Source organism: Kogia breviceps, chromosome X (assembly GCF_026419965.1).
Source record: "Kogia breviceps isolate mKogBre1 chromosome X, mKogBre1 haplotype 1, whole genome shotgun sequence".
NCBI lineage: Eukaryota > Metazoa > Chordata > Mammalia > Artiodactyla > Physeteridae > Kogia > Kogia breviceps.
In genome coordinates, this window is record NC_081330.1 from 91,653,889 (window position 1) to 91,668,702 (window position 14,814).

At 43.9% G+C, this 14,814-nt stretch overlaps 1 protein-coding gene across 1 annotated transcript in view; it reads left to right on the forward strand.

Annotated features, from left to right (window-relative positions):
- DGKK (diacylglycerol kinase kappa) overlaps positions 1 to 14,398 on the forward strand; it is a 176,908-nt gene extending 162,510 nt beyond the window's left edge. The window contains exons 19-28 of the mRNA XM_059049722.2: positions 1,595 to 1,691; positions 1,967 to 2,074; positions 2,726 to 2,839; positions 3,185 to 3,319; positions 4,491 to 4,651; positions 5,220 to 5,361; positions 6,351 to 6,437; positions 10,371 to 10,481; positions 12,152 to 12,275; positions 14,288 to 14,398. Of these exons, the coding sequence (XP_058905705.1) occupies positions 1,595 to 1,691; positions 1,967 to 2,074; positions 2,726 to 2,839; positions 3,185 to 3,319; positions 4,491 to 4,651; positions 5,220 to 5,361; positions 6,351 to 6,437; positions 10,371 to 10,481; positions 12,152 to 12,275; positions 14,288 to 14,367 (1,159 nt within the window). The 3' untranslated portion in view covers positions 14,368 to 14,398. The remainder of the gene's footprint in view (positions 1 to 1,594; positions 1,692 to 1,966; positions 2,075 to 2,725; positions 2,840 to 3,184; positions 3,320 to 4,490; positions 4,652 to 5,219; positions 5,362 to 6,350; positions 6,438 to 10,370; positions 10,482 to 12,151; positions 12,276 to 14,287) is intronic.
- Positions 14,399 to 14,814: the final 416 nt, after the last annotated feature.

Below are 14,814 nucleotides of genomic sequence, written 5' to 3' on the forward strand. Positions count from 1 at the left end.
CTTTTGTACTACAGACATACCCTAAGGCAGCCTCAGAGTTCTTGTGGTAAATTGAAATTAAGAGTAAAAAGAAGCACACCCTCCACCCATCATCACCACCCCCTGCCCACCTGCCACCAGAACTTCTTTCTCAGAGCAGGCCTGGGCTGAGGAATAAGTACTTTATCAGATGTGTCTTGCAAATATTGCTTCCCAGTTGCTTGTCTTTTTGTTATTATTGCTTGTCTTTTCATTTTTATTGGTCCCTTTTGAAATACAAAAGTTTTGAATTTTGATGAGTTCCAATTGATCAATATTTTTTACAGACCATGCTTTTGATGGCATGTTTAAGAAATCTTTGCCTAACCCAAGATCTTAAAAATTTGCTGTTTTCTTCCAAAATTTTTGGTTTTGCTCTTACATTTAAGTCTATGATCTGTTTTGAGTTACTTCTTATGTATGGTATTAGGTAAGAATCTGAGTTCATATTTTTGCACGTGGATGTCCATTTACCACAGCACCACTTTTTAAAACTATCCTTTCCCCCAATGAATTGTGTTGCCACCTTTGTTGAAAATCAATTGACCCTAAATGTAAGGTTTTTTTCCCTAGACTTTCACCTACGTTCCATTGATCTATGTGTCTATCCTGTGCAAGAACCACACTGTCTTGATAACTGTAGCTTTATAATACGTTTTGAAATTGGGAGATGAAAATCCTCCAACTTTATTCTTTTTTCAGAATTGTTTCGGTTGTTCTAGGTATTTTGCATTTCCATATAACCAAACTCCAATTTTTAATAGATAAGGAAACTGAAGTGCCCAGAGAACTTACGGTTTAAAACAGAGTACAAATAATTTTGTGCTATGTGCTAGCCTTCTTACATTTCAAAACCCATGCCCTGTGGTGGCTCATTTCTGTGGCTCTACTTTAAAAGCTCACAGTAAACTCTATCCAGCCTTTCTAGTGATTGTTGAGTACCCTGACTATTTTTATCAGAGACTCTACAGTCAACAGGACCTTGTCCTTCCCACCTCCACCACAAGTCTCCTGATATTCTTGCCTGTCCCATATTCTCTCCACTGGCTCCTACTCTACAGTCTTCCTAGTAAGCTTATTTCTATTCTGTAACACTGAATTAAGTGTTTGATACACAGGTCTTGGAAATCCCTCTACTTTGCCAGAAAAGTTATGCTTCAAAGAAACTGCAGTCTAAGAGTCACATGTTTCAAATGAAATTGATCCCAAGTAGCTGAACTCTTGAGCTCCCAGAGTGGCACTTGCCAGGGTAGCTGATGTGTACTAGCCAGTTATGCTCGCAGCTTTTTATGAGCCTTACTTTCTAAATATAGCCTGTCTCTTCCAAGCCTGAACCAATATCAGAAGTAAGTAAAAGTGACAAATCAACGGGATGCTGATGCCTCAAGGAGACCCAGAAACCCATTGCAGCTGGTGTTCACATAAGGATACCAGTAACACTATCCTAGCATTCCCTCTTGTGTCCAGTTACCATTAAACATGACTCCTCTCTATAAGAAGAGGAGTCATTCTTCATCTACTTATCTTTATATTATTCACCCTCTGACTACCTTTCTCTACCCTTATCTCCCTGTAGTAGCCGCCTTAAGAACAAGATGTGGTATGGCCTTCTGGGAAGCAAGGAACTTTTTCAGCGTTCTTACAGGAAACTGGAAGAACGAGTGCACCTGGAGGTTAGTGGAAAAGAGGGTGATTCTTCCTGGGCATGAAGAAAGGAAATATCATGACCTTGGGAATCAACTTTCCTCTATATCCTTAGTTCTTCCCAAGCTTCAACTCTGATCCTCACTCATTGCTCATGGGAGGAAAGCATGAAGATAGATTTCCATTTTATGGATAAGAAAATAATAGCATGAAGAGAAGACAGAGCCCTTCCCCCATCTCTGTAAATGGCCCTTCACATTGGTATCTGAAGAGCCAGCCAATAAGGGCTACTATTTTCTTTCAGTGCGATGGAGAAGCCATCTCCTTGCCAAACCTGCAAGGCATTGTAGTGCTCAACATTACCAGCTATGCTGGAGGCGTCAACTTTTGGGGAAGCAGCACAGCTACCACAGTGAGTATGGAGTAAGGAACAGGGAGGAAGAAAGGCTTTACCCCTCTAAAATCTATCAGAAAGGAGAGTTGAACTGACTGGAGTATAGGGGAAAAGGAGGTGGACTGAAGACCTTTATTGGCAGCAGCTCTATGATGAGTTTTTTTTTTTTTTTAAGGCAGTTACCACTCCAGAGCAGAGAATCAACCAAAAACCTCAGGATCAGATAAATTCTTCGGTGTGGCCTGGACTTTGAATTTTCCATTCCTCACGTTTGAAAGATCCTTGAAAGGTTACCTAGGCCATGCCCTTTTCTCTAAGGAGGTCTGTCAATAAAATCTCCTGAGAAATTGGCCATGAATCCTTTCGTCTGAGCTCACCCAAGAAGGCCATGAGACCAGTGGGACTGGCCTTGGGGATTTATGATGCTTGATTGGACAGGGAGAGAACCAGTTAAGAGCTGTGATCTCAAAAGGGACTGAGTTTTTATCTCAGTGCCCTTTTCCCAAGTTGGCTTCCTGACCTCATTCTTCTCCTTTTAATAATGTAGTAGTTTCTCCACTCTTCATGAGCTGGAAAAATTCTCACCAGGAGCTTTCAAAGCATACCTGCTTGTGATAGGCAAGGTGTGGTTTCTCAAGGGTGAGATGTGTGACAGTATTTCCTCCTCAGGAATATGAGGCTCCTGCAATAGATGATGGGAAGCTAGAGGTAGTGGCAATCTTTGGTTCTGTACAGATGGCAATGTCCCGTATCATCAACCTGCATCATCATCGCATCGCCCAGGTAGGCACGGGCCTGGTGTGCACCAGAAAGGGTTTGAGCTCTGTGGCTACAATCCAGGATGTGGGGTAGTCTCAGGAATTAACCAGGTATAAGAATGACAGGGTGGAGGGAGCAGGTTATCTGGTGGGAAGCAAGGTGCTGGCTGAAGTTGGAAACAGAGGTGGTAGGGACCAAAGGAGTAAAAAGCCCATAGCAAATGTGTTTCCTCCCTGGGACAATCTGATTCACATTTTTGCCAGTCCTGTTCAGATACACATTTAGGCCATGACTGTGAGATTATCAGATTGGTCTGCAGTCATTACCTCATTTTTCTCCCCCATTCTCCCTCCTCCTCTTCTCTGGCAGTGCCGTGAGGTGATGATAACCATCGATGGTGAAGAAGGTATCCCAGTGCAGGTGGATGGGGAGGCCTGGGTTCAGAGGCCAGGCCTTATCAAGATTAGATACAAGAACACTGCCCAGATGCTGACAAGAGATCGGGTAAGAAGGGAAAGGCTCATCTGGGGTTTCTACGTTGTCTCATCTACAGCTATCACTTGAGTACTGAATACTTCCAGTCAGGCAGAATTCCTTAAAGTGAGGTCTGCATGATACTTATCTCAGAGTTACCTTGGGTGCTTGTTAGAAATGCACATTCCTGGGCCCCACACAGGCCCACTGCATCAGAATGGAGATGGGTATTTCCTGGGAACTTGCATTTGCAGACAAGCTCCCTGAGACATTCTGATATACATAGACACTTGCAAAGCACTGTCCAAGAGAGTGAGACAAGAAGCTCCCTTCTGTAGTTTTCGACAAAGTTGTACTTTGTTAAAGGCCTCAGGTGGTTATGGAGAAATCTGCTCCCTCAACAAGAGAGTCTTCATTGAATATGGTCTTTAGGTTCCTCTAAGGCGTCTTAAAATACTGAATCCACAAATGTCACTCACCTCAGCTAAACCACCTAAAGCTAGAAAGGAGCCATTATTAATCAGATGTTCAATGCTTAGAGGCTTTCTTCCACTCTGGCCTGTGGACAGTCCATAGACACAGCAATAGAGAAGGGATGGGATGTCTAGTTTATAAACTACCTACTTTGTGTTGGGCACTTTACATATATTCTCTCAAGTAGATCCTCTCAACAATCCTATGAGGTAGATACACTTATTCCCATTTTATAGGTGAGGAAAATGAGGACCAGAGAGGTTAAATACTTTGCTAAAGGTCACACAACTAGTCAATGACAGAAGCACAATTCAAAATTAAATGAGATATGTCTAGCTCTAAAATCCATCAGAATATATTGCCTAGATTTGGCAAAGAAGGGAGCTGAAAAGTATTCCACTTTCTTATTGATCATGGTACCTACCTATAGGAGCTTCTGGAAGGCAGACATCTGTCTGATTCAAGTATGTTGTCCCAAGACTTGGCATGGTAACAGCAACAACGACAACGACAACAACAAAAAAAACTAAAACTGCTTAGTATGAAAGAGACATGAATAAAATGTTGGACAGATGTATGAGTGTGGAGATGGGTGTGTGGGGGAATGGATGAGGGCCTCTTTCCCCTTTCCCCACAGTACCCACAAATATCAGACTCACAGACAGATCTGTCACATGCCGTCTTAGCTACAGCAATCTTTAGGCTCTGTCACTGTCTTTATCGCCAGGACTTTGAGAACTCAATGAAAATGTGGGAGTGCAAGCATTCTGAAATCCAGGCTGCCTCTCAACCCCAGCTGGACTCCCAGGAATCTCAAGAGAGCCTCTCTGATGAGGAGTATGCCCAGATGCAGCACTTAGCTCAGCTTGCAGAAAACCTCATCAGCAGGTAAGTGGACTGGCCCAGATACAGGGCTGGGAATCCCAAGAAGAGATAGGGAGAAGAAGCCAACTTGTATCTATTGGCTACTGGAGAGCCTGGCCTCAGAAAGGAGTCTTGCTCAGAGCTCTGAAGATTGACAGGGACCCTGACATTCTAGGTAGGAAATAGTCTTTGTGGTCAGCAGTAAGCCAGCTTGGACCTCTCCCATTACGCCCAGAGATAAATTTTGATCTCCTCTTGCTGCCCCAGACCCAACAGGACTAAAAATGCTTATCCTTGCCCTTAAATATCAGGAGGGCCTTAGAGTTTCTGGAGTCAGCTCCTTCCTCTATTCTAGCCTCCCACTCTCCCAAAGCACCCAGTATCTAATTCTGGTGAGACAAGGATGGACAAAAGTGAATACCTAGAGAAGAGTAGAAACATTTTCTAGCATAGGTGGCTCCCTAGAAATGAGAAGAAATAACAGGAGAGAGTAAAGAATACAATTTACCCTTAATCCCAACCCTCACCAGCACCTCAGGCCAGACATCCTTCAGAACTCTAGACTCATTTATCTGTCCTTGCTTTATTACAGACTTACTGACCTGAGCAAGGTCCACCAGCATGTGTCTGTCCTCATGGATTCTGTGAATGCCAGTGCTAACATCCTGAATGATCTATTTTACAACCAAGACAGTAGCAATGAGGCAGGTGCAGCTTCCTGCACTCCCATTGAGGTAAGGGGGGAAGGGGCAGATGAAGGAAAGGAGTCAAACCAAATAGAAAAGGGAAGGAAGGGGAGCTGGAGGCTGGGTAGAGAAACTGGGCAAATAACATGGCAGGAAACTGATGGATAGAGGGGGAGGCACATACTGCTTGACTTGTTACAGGTCCAGAGTGGTTACTGGGAGAATCCCGTAGCAGATTTCAACAGCCTGATAGCTATCTACCACACTGGCCTCAAGGAGAAATAGCCTGAGAATGGGGAGGAACTTGGCTTAGGCCCTTCCTCATTCCAGGTGGATCCCTATATAACCTGTTAAGGTGACACTTGTCATTGAAACTTGTGCTCCAGGCTGCCTTGGTTTTCCTCTTGAGGGGAAGGTCTAGATTAGATTCTTGATGTTAAATGTGCCATCCTGTGACTTTACCCACTGGCAGAAGACTTTTAAGTGATGCTTTTAAAAAGTAACTTTAATGCTAGGCAAACAATATAAAAGGGCCACATACAGGGTCAGGGCCTCCTAAAATGTAGGTTACTTATTTATTTGGGGCCGGCTCTTAGTTGGAAGAGGCCTGGAGCTCCAGGCCTGGAATTTCAAGAAGACAGATGGTTAGGCCTAACTTTATGTACCATGGGAAAGGTGGCTTCAGCCTAGTGGCAACAAGTGGCCTCAAAATTACTATCTGGTTTGCATATTCCCTGTTTCCCTATACCCATAGCACTCAATCAGTGATGCCAAATGCCAAGTTGTGCTGTGCCACAGCATACAACACACAAATACAGCTGTACTGGTAGTTGATAGCTGGCATCAGTTTTGACTGGTTGGTGCCCATGCTGAACTACTAGTTGTGCTATATTGTGAATATTACTTTTTCACTTACAGCCACATCCTACTAGCCTGCTCCTACCTTCCCACAGAGAAGCCAGCTGCATGCTTACTAACCAACAACTCCTCTGTCTTTGTCCTTTCCCTTCCTTTCTTTTCCTTTCTTCTCCTCTCAGACTCTAACCAGAAATGACGCAGTAGATGTTACATTTAGTCTTAAAGGGCTCTACGATGACACCAAAGCTTTCCTGGATGAAAACTTGGTGAGTGGATGGGGTTGGAACAGGGAGGGCAAAGTATCCCATCTGAATTTGGTCACAGCCTGTGCTTGGTTCTAGGGCATTGGAAGACATGTAGGAGCATTTTGGCCAGGTGCTTACCTGGCAGTCCCTGCTGTGTCATCTTCACCCAGAGTTGTCATTGATCATGTCACTTTATAAGTTATGCGAATCCATAGGGACTACCACATCCTTGAAGGAAAGTCTACCTCCTTTGGCAAATGTCTCCTGGGTCCAGACCAGGCCAAAAAAAAAGCAGCGTTTTCTCACCATACCTAATATAGTTTCAGTAGAAAAGGGTGAGCTCTTTTGAGCTGCTCTGCATCTCCCAAGTTTCCACATATGTCTCTCACCATGTGGAAAGACAGTAAGGAATAGTGGGAAAAGTTGGGGGTCTCTGAGTTCAAATCCCCAATCTGCCAATTACTAGCTATATTAGTTTCCTAAGGCTGCTGTAACAAAGTACTAAAACCTGGGTGACTTAGGACAACAGAACTTTATTGTCTCACAGTTCTGTAGGCTAGAAGCCTGAACTCAAGGTGTCAGCAGGGCCATGTTCCTTCTGAAACCTGTAGGGAAATCCTTCCTTGCCTCTTCCTAGCTTCCAGTGACTTGCTGGAAATCTTTGCTGTGTTCCTTGGCTTGTAGATGCATTACTCCAATCCTCCATATTCACATGGTGCTCTCCCTGTGTCTCTCTGTCTTCCCATGGCCATCTCCTTAAAGGATACCAGTCTTACCGGATCACGGCCCACCCTACTCCAGAGTCCAGACCAGACCAATGATCTCATCTTAATAATTACATGTTCAATGACCCTATTTCCAAAAAAATTGAGGTACTGAGGGTTAGGATTTCAAGATATCTTTTTGGAGGGGACACAAATGAATTCATAACAGTAGGTATGTGAGGTAACTTCACCTCTCTGGGTCTCAGTTTCCCTACCTACAAAATAGGAATTAAAATCTCTACCTGTCCAGGTTGTTGTGATGATTAAACAAACTACTGTATATTATGTGCCTAGCTCTTCCTAGCAGCTTGACAGATGGTAGATTTTATTAGTGTTAGGGAAAATGGACTGCGGCTCAGTTTTTGAGCTACAGGAAGAGTTGCTGTTTCTCATAATGCAAAGCCCATAGGCACACCTGGTGAGTATGCTTTAATGAGTCAACTGATCATGACCACTCCACTTTGAGGTTTGCTGCTAAGGCCCCTAGGAAGGTACTGTTCTTGCCTCTCATCTAATTAAGGTTTATTTGAAGAGGGACCTCTGAGTTGATTTTTGCAAGAAGTGCAGCCACTTCCCCTTTTCCATTTGCACATCTAACTGGCACACTGCACAGGTAGAAGAGTGGTTAAGGCAGTCAGGCCAGGCTGTCCCAGCATCTGAGCCCCAGGCTAGTGTCCTTCAGTCTTCAGCAACAGCAACAGAGGTACCTTCTATATATAGGCAGAGCTCAATGGCCTTGCCAATTTGGGCAGCAGGAAATATGGGAGCTTGGCCTCTTATTGCCACTCAGGCTTTCTTGAGGCTCATGGGCTCATGAAAATTGGTTTGTGCCAGCCAACAACCCAAATTGAACACATATCACACTTAATATAGAACCTGGTAAGGACCCCCCCCCACACACACACACACACATACACACATCCAAATGAGACCTGGGTGCAAAGAGCTGCTAAGAATGACCATGTATCTCCAGAAAGGCCATATCATAGAGGTGGCATGGATGTAAGGCTTATTTCATTTTTTTAAATTCATTTTATTTATTTAGTTTGGCTGCATTGGGTCTTTGCTGCTGCATGCAGGCTTTTTCTAGTTGTGGCGAGTGGGGGCTACTCTTCGTTACAGTGCACAGGCTTCTCATTGCAGTGGCTTCTCTTCTTGTGGAGCACGGGCTCTAGGCATGCAGGCTTCAGTAGTTGCAGCATGCAGCCTCAGTAGTTGTGGCACACAGGCTTAGTTGCTCCGCGGCTTGTGGGATCTTCCCGGATCAGGGCTCCACCCCGTGTCCCCTGCATTGGCAAGCGGATTCTTAACCACTGCACCACTGGGGAAGTCCAGGCTTATTTCATTTGAATGTTGTTATTCCTCCCCTTGAAGGAGGAAAACAGTCAGTGTTGGGAGAGGGATGTAGCCTTTTGATGAAGAAAATCCCACCCAGTAACTCCCACTTCCCTTATGTGGCAAACTGGCTTAGTGATGTGTTAGAACAGAAACCAGGAAGTGAGCAATGAAGTCCCCTGAGTCAGTTTGCACATTTATCTCAGAGAAGGGCCCTAAACAAGGTCTCTATTGAAGCCAGAAAGACAAGAGAACAGAGCATAAGATTCAGGCCCAACCATATACTATTTTTGAGGGCCCGAGTCTCTAGGCGCCAAATAGGAAGTTATTAGGAAGCAATTTTATTCCTCTCCTATTATGATTAGGAATCATTTTCTAAGACCCCAATTCCTCTTTCTTCTCTGTGGCTTTGGGTTTGACTATCACATCCCTTTTGAGCACTGCTGGTAAGTATGTCCCTAAGAATCCCTGCCTCTTTCCCCCTTACCTTGAAATGATGGCCATTTCTACTTGACACCACTGTTCCCCATCCCACCACCATGTACACACACATGTCCTGTGCATCTGGGCTACTCCGTACTGTCCTAAATCATTCGTTGTAAAGCAAAAGCAAGGGATTATTTGTCACCATGACTTGTTCCCCTCTCATATCCCATCCTGATTGGTCATAACCTCCAATCCCATCCCTTGCTCATTCACCTGCCACCCATTTATGACAGTCAGCAGGATTCCACTTAAGGCTGGCCCATGCACAGCAAGAAGCCACATAAGTGCCAGATTGAAAGTAGAACACATGCCAGAGAGGAGAGATGAAGCCAAATTAGGTGGGCTGGAAAGCATGTCAGAGCTGATGATATCAGCATGCATCTGTTCTCCCAGCTCACTGTTTAATGGAACATGAACTATCTCACTTATGTTGTTGGTTTAGAACTTGGTTCTTCTGAGTTGGAGATGGTCCCAGAATAATCTATTTTAACTCTCCCATGGAGCATACAGAGTTCATCCTGTGGGTGCTAGGGGTTACTAGGGAATGCTTGAGCTTTGTTTCCTAAACCCATGGGACAAGCCATCATTCACTAAGAGTGAATAGCTAGGGGTTAAAAGCACAGCCTGGGGAGGCAGACCCTCTTTGCCAGGAAGGGAAAATTTGAGCCAATCTCTCTCTAGCCCTCCCCTTGCTTCACAAAGCAGCCTTTAAATTATGGTAACTGTGTAATAAAGATTCCCCCCACCCCAGCATCTGGCCACCCCACATACCCTTTCTGGGATGGTGTGGTATAGAGGGTAGGCTATAGAGTTGAATAGTTCTGGGTTTCTCTCTAGTCATGTGATCTTGAGCACTAAACTGCTTTGAGTCTGGTTTCCCACCTATAAAATGAGAACAATAGTACTTTGTAAGGTATTATCAAGCTATTGGGAAGATGGAATGAAACTATGTATACACAGTGCCTGGCATATAGTATTTGCTCAAAAATTGGTAGCTATTATTAGGGGGACACTTAGGTGTCTCCAGGGGCTTGAGGGTCAAGGGTAGGACCCTTATCCTGGACCCTAAGCTGTAGGGGTACCACTCAGTGTTAACTGATACTGGTCAAAGGGCCTCTCTGCTTGCCAAACTGTGAGCATGCCAAGCCCTAAGGAAAGCATCACTGTCTGGTTGTCTCCTGGATCTCCCTATTGAGAAAGTAAAGAGCTGGCTATACTTTCCACTGACATCATGGGCCAAAGGAGATATAAATTGGCACCCGGTGGTCTCATGGCCACTAGCAGGGACTGGGAGTTGGGGAGAAGGCAAGAGTCTATGAAGGTAGGGTGCTAGGCATTGGATACTCACTCTTTTTCCTGTCTTCACCAGCTGAGAAATGCTGAGTATGAGGCCACACTGCAAACTTCCCTGGATGCCATGAATAAGGAGTTTGAAAAGCTATCTGAGATTGACTGGATGAATTCAATCCTTTCTCCAGAGGTATGTGACCTGTGGATTGGGAAATAAAGGAGAAGAGGGATTCTTCCTTGGTGCTTTGCCTTCCAGTGTGGGCCAGGACACAGTGACTGATGTAGCATAGGGAGGCCAGTAGTGGCTTTCAGCTTGAGCTTAATGGAGCCTCCTCCTCCCATCTCCTCACCCTAAGTATACAGGACAAGGCAGAAGGCACACTGAAAAACTAGATGACCATGAGAACATAACCAGAAAGAAGAACCACTCTGTAGCAGAAGATTGGGAAAGAATAAGCAAGAATGGTCTTTTTCTGTGCTGTTCTCCTGGCTGCAATTCCCCTCTCCTGCTCAGTACCTGCTGCTGGGACTGAACTTAGTCTGGTACATGCCATTATGGACAATACCAGGTGTTTACAGCCAACATCTGTTCTAAATGGTTGGTGCCCAGGCCATACTGGTGGTTAAATCTACCAAATATCACCTCTCCTTGCTTCTTTCTGTCCCTCCCACTATGGGAGGAAAGTAGGCTATCTCAATGCTTTCTCCTAGCAGGTGTGTTGCTTAAAAGAAAATCAAGCATGGCAGCTGTGGCTATAATATAGCTGTGGGGATGTCATCATTTTTTGACAATTCTGAGTGCTCTCCTGAGATTGAAAAATAGTCCCATTTCATAAATCAAATGAGTCAAAGATGTCCACCTATCACCAGGTAAATTATACCTTTTATGGTCTGACAAGGTTTTTCTTTAAATTTCTCCAACATGGAACTGCTCACTTCAACCTGTAGGAATCCTTGGTTCTCCTATTCATTATGCCTGTTTTCTGGCTTCATACACCAGTTATATGCATATGAGCAAGCCATACAAGCATGTTTGGACTGGTGCAGCAATTGGGCTACCATTTAAGAGAAAAAGCCATAGGCAAATTAAGTTCTTAAAGGATTTAATAACTTTCTCATATGCCTTTGCTGCTCTTGACCAGTAGCCCCCTGGGGAAGAAAAACATGCTGTTATGCAGAAAAGGAAGCCAACTCTTGTAGCACCCCCTTCCTACTCAGTCAGCTATCTTGCACCAAGTTCCTGACCTAGGCAAACAGACTGGATATTGAGAGAAATGAAACAAACAGTCCATTCTCTGAGGTCTCAATATGGGAGTCTGCCTGGCCTGGGCATAATCTCTTTTCTGAACTTCAGCACTTCCATAAATATGAAGAAGTGAGGCTCTAAAGAAGGGCAGAGTAGATTGAAAGAAAGACAGGAAGATGTTGCTCATTCACTTGATACCAAACTTGCTCACCTTAAGGCCACAGAAGACGCAGATCCACTTTGGTGGGGAAAAGCAGCAGGAGAGTCAATTATTCATTTTTGGACTTTCAACCAAAGCTTTGGTTCTGAGGGAAGATCCTGTGCCCTTCCTTTAGGTTTCTTCTGAAAGACAATTCAGAAGAGCATTTATTAATATGAGATCATTTATTAAAGCATTTAGCAAAGTATCTGGCACAGAGTAGGATCTTGGTAAAGATCATATGCCTTCTAGGGCACAAGACTAGTGAGTAGGGGTATCTCCCATACCTGGATAGATTGCAGATCCGCCTGCTTCTTGTAGCCATCCTTGTTCACCACCTTGCCAGGCCTCTAGGAATTGTTTCTGACTATTAGGCAACTAACATTTTGACCTTCCTCTTGTTGTGGTTTGCCAGGAAAAGTCTTCAGACACTGACAGTAGAAGCCTCAGACTGAAAGTTAAGTTCCCCAAATTGGGGAAGAAGAAGCCAGAAGAGGAAGAAAAACCTAAATCAGGCCAAGGCATCCAGGGTTTTATTGGTAAGTTTCTCCCACAGGCATCGAGGTCATAAAGAATTCCCCAGCAGCCTGGGTACTTCCCAAAGACCTGAAGCTCACATTAGAAATGTGTATGGGTATCGTGGTGATGGAGGAGGTGGCCAGCTGGGAGCCAACCTTAGGGGATGCCAAGCAGTCACTTGGACAAGGTGTGAGTTAGAAAGTGATATGGAGGGAATTCCCTGGCCGTCCAGTGGTTAGGACTCCATGGTTCCACTGCAGGGGGCACGGGTTTGATCACTGGTTGGGGAACTAAGATCCCACATACTGCGCGATACAGCAAAAAAAAAAAAAAAAAAAAGCAAAAAACAAGCTCCTTAAAAAAAAAGGAAGTGATAATATATGGACACTGACAGGGAGAGAACCTGAGAAGCAACCTTGCTTTGTGATCTCTGTGATATAAACAGCTGAAGAGAAAAATGAGAACAGCCAGTTACATTTTTGCTTGACCCATTCCTTTCCTCAGTGGATAAAGTATGGCAAAACAGTCATATTTAGGTCTATTTCCCAGTCAAATACAACTACAAGCTTTTGGTCCTGCTCCAGAAAGCAGTATTATTTGAGATGGGTTGAGGGTGTCAGTGCTGGGCACCTATAGGGTCAGGAACAGGTTCCACGACCTATCTAAACACTCTTATTCTTTATCTGTTATACTAAATCCCTGGAAATGCAAACTTTGTTTCATTATTTGAATTTTGGTTCCACCCCTTCTTCAGAATTGGACTTAAATGTTCTTTTTTAAAACATCTTTATTGGAGTATAATTGCTTTACAATGCTGTGTTAGTTTCTGCTTTACAACAAAGTGAATCAGTTATACATATACATATGTTCCCATATCTCTTCCCTCTTGCATCTCCCTCCCTCCCACCCTCCCTATCCCACCCCTCTAGGTGGTCACAAACCACCGAGCTGATCTCTCTGTGCCATGCGGCTGCTTCCTACAAAATATCCACCCTACGTTTGGTAGCGTATATATGTCCATGCCACTCTCTCACTTCGTCACAGCTTACCCTTCCCCCTCCCCATATCCTCAAGGCCATGCTCTAGTAGGTCTGTGTTTTATTCCTGTCCTACTCCTAGTCTCTTCATGACATTTTTTCTTAGATTCCATATATATGTGTTAGCATATGGTATTTGTTTTTCTCCTTCTGACTTACTTCACTCTGTATGACAGACTCTATGTCCATCCACCTCACTACAAATAACTCAGTTTCATTTCTTTTTATGGCTGAGTAATATTCCATTGTATATATGTGCCAAATCTTCTTTATCCATTCATCTGTTGATGGACACTTAGGTTGCTTCCATGTCCTGGCTATTGTAAATAGAGCTGCAATGAACATTTTGGTACATGACTCTTTTTGAATTATGGTTTTCTCAGGGTATATGCCCAGTAGTGGGATTGCTGGGACCTAAGTGTTCTTGATATGTCAGTGGGGCTCAAAAGAAGGTTCCCTTAGAATTGTCAGTTATGCCAATTCTGATATCAATGGTCTCTCCTAAATTCTAAGCCTAGATGACCTGGAAGCTTGAGAGAGATGACCATAGTGGACATGCAGGGAAAGGGATGGAGGGTGGCAGTTTGTTTTTGTTTTTTGTTTTTTGTTTTTGTTTTTTTTTTTTGAGGAACTGAGACTTCTTACAGATGCCAAGAGAGAATCTCCTGGACCAAGTTGTGTTTGGTCCAACTGGTTTGAGTCCCTAAGAATCTGCCAGTTTGGAGACTCATGGTGCGTGAGAGTCTTTCTGAAGACTCTGAAAGGGTCAATAGCAGTTTCATGGATTATCAGGTTCTGAGAACTCATCCCATTTGTGTTTTCCTTGCATGGCATCAGCTGGTTTTCTAAGATGGTTTTAAAATAGTTGGTACAATAGGAACAAACCAGTCTGTCTCCTAAAGGACTCTTTGCTTGCTCTCTTTAACATCCATACATTTAGGCATCTGGCAATGTGCTAACCTCATTATTTCTATACTTGCTTTTTTTCTATAAAGGAAATTTGTGGCACCGCAGACATCGTGAAGATGAAGCAAAAGATGATGACACTCCAACACCATCAGGATCTCAACTATAACCCTTGAAAGCTGGAAGGAGAACTCACAACATTTAGGATTCTACTAAAAACTCTTGAAACCTCAATACAGGCTAGACTAAATTATTTCAGAACAAACATGAGCACCACCAAGAAAGATCCTCCAATTCTTTACACTAATATATTTTTTTCCTGGACTCAATCAGGTCTCCTTAGAGGTTTACATTTTCTCATTGGCCAAAGATTCTTGTTCCGAGTTGTCTTGTTCAGTTCTCCTTCTCTTCGTGCATCTTGAGCAACTACGGTATTTAATTGAACTAAGCTTTTTGTGAATGGCCTGGGATCTACAAAGGATTCAAGGGAGTTCACCTTTTCAGGGAGTTGGGGAATGTTTTTCTCTGACTGGCAGAGAAACTATTGATGCTAGGGAATGAATGAAAGAAATACTCTCAGGGAGATGAGGAGAGGGGTCAGGACAGCCAGGCTTGG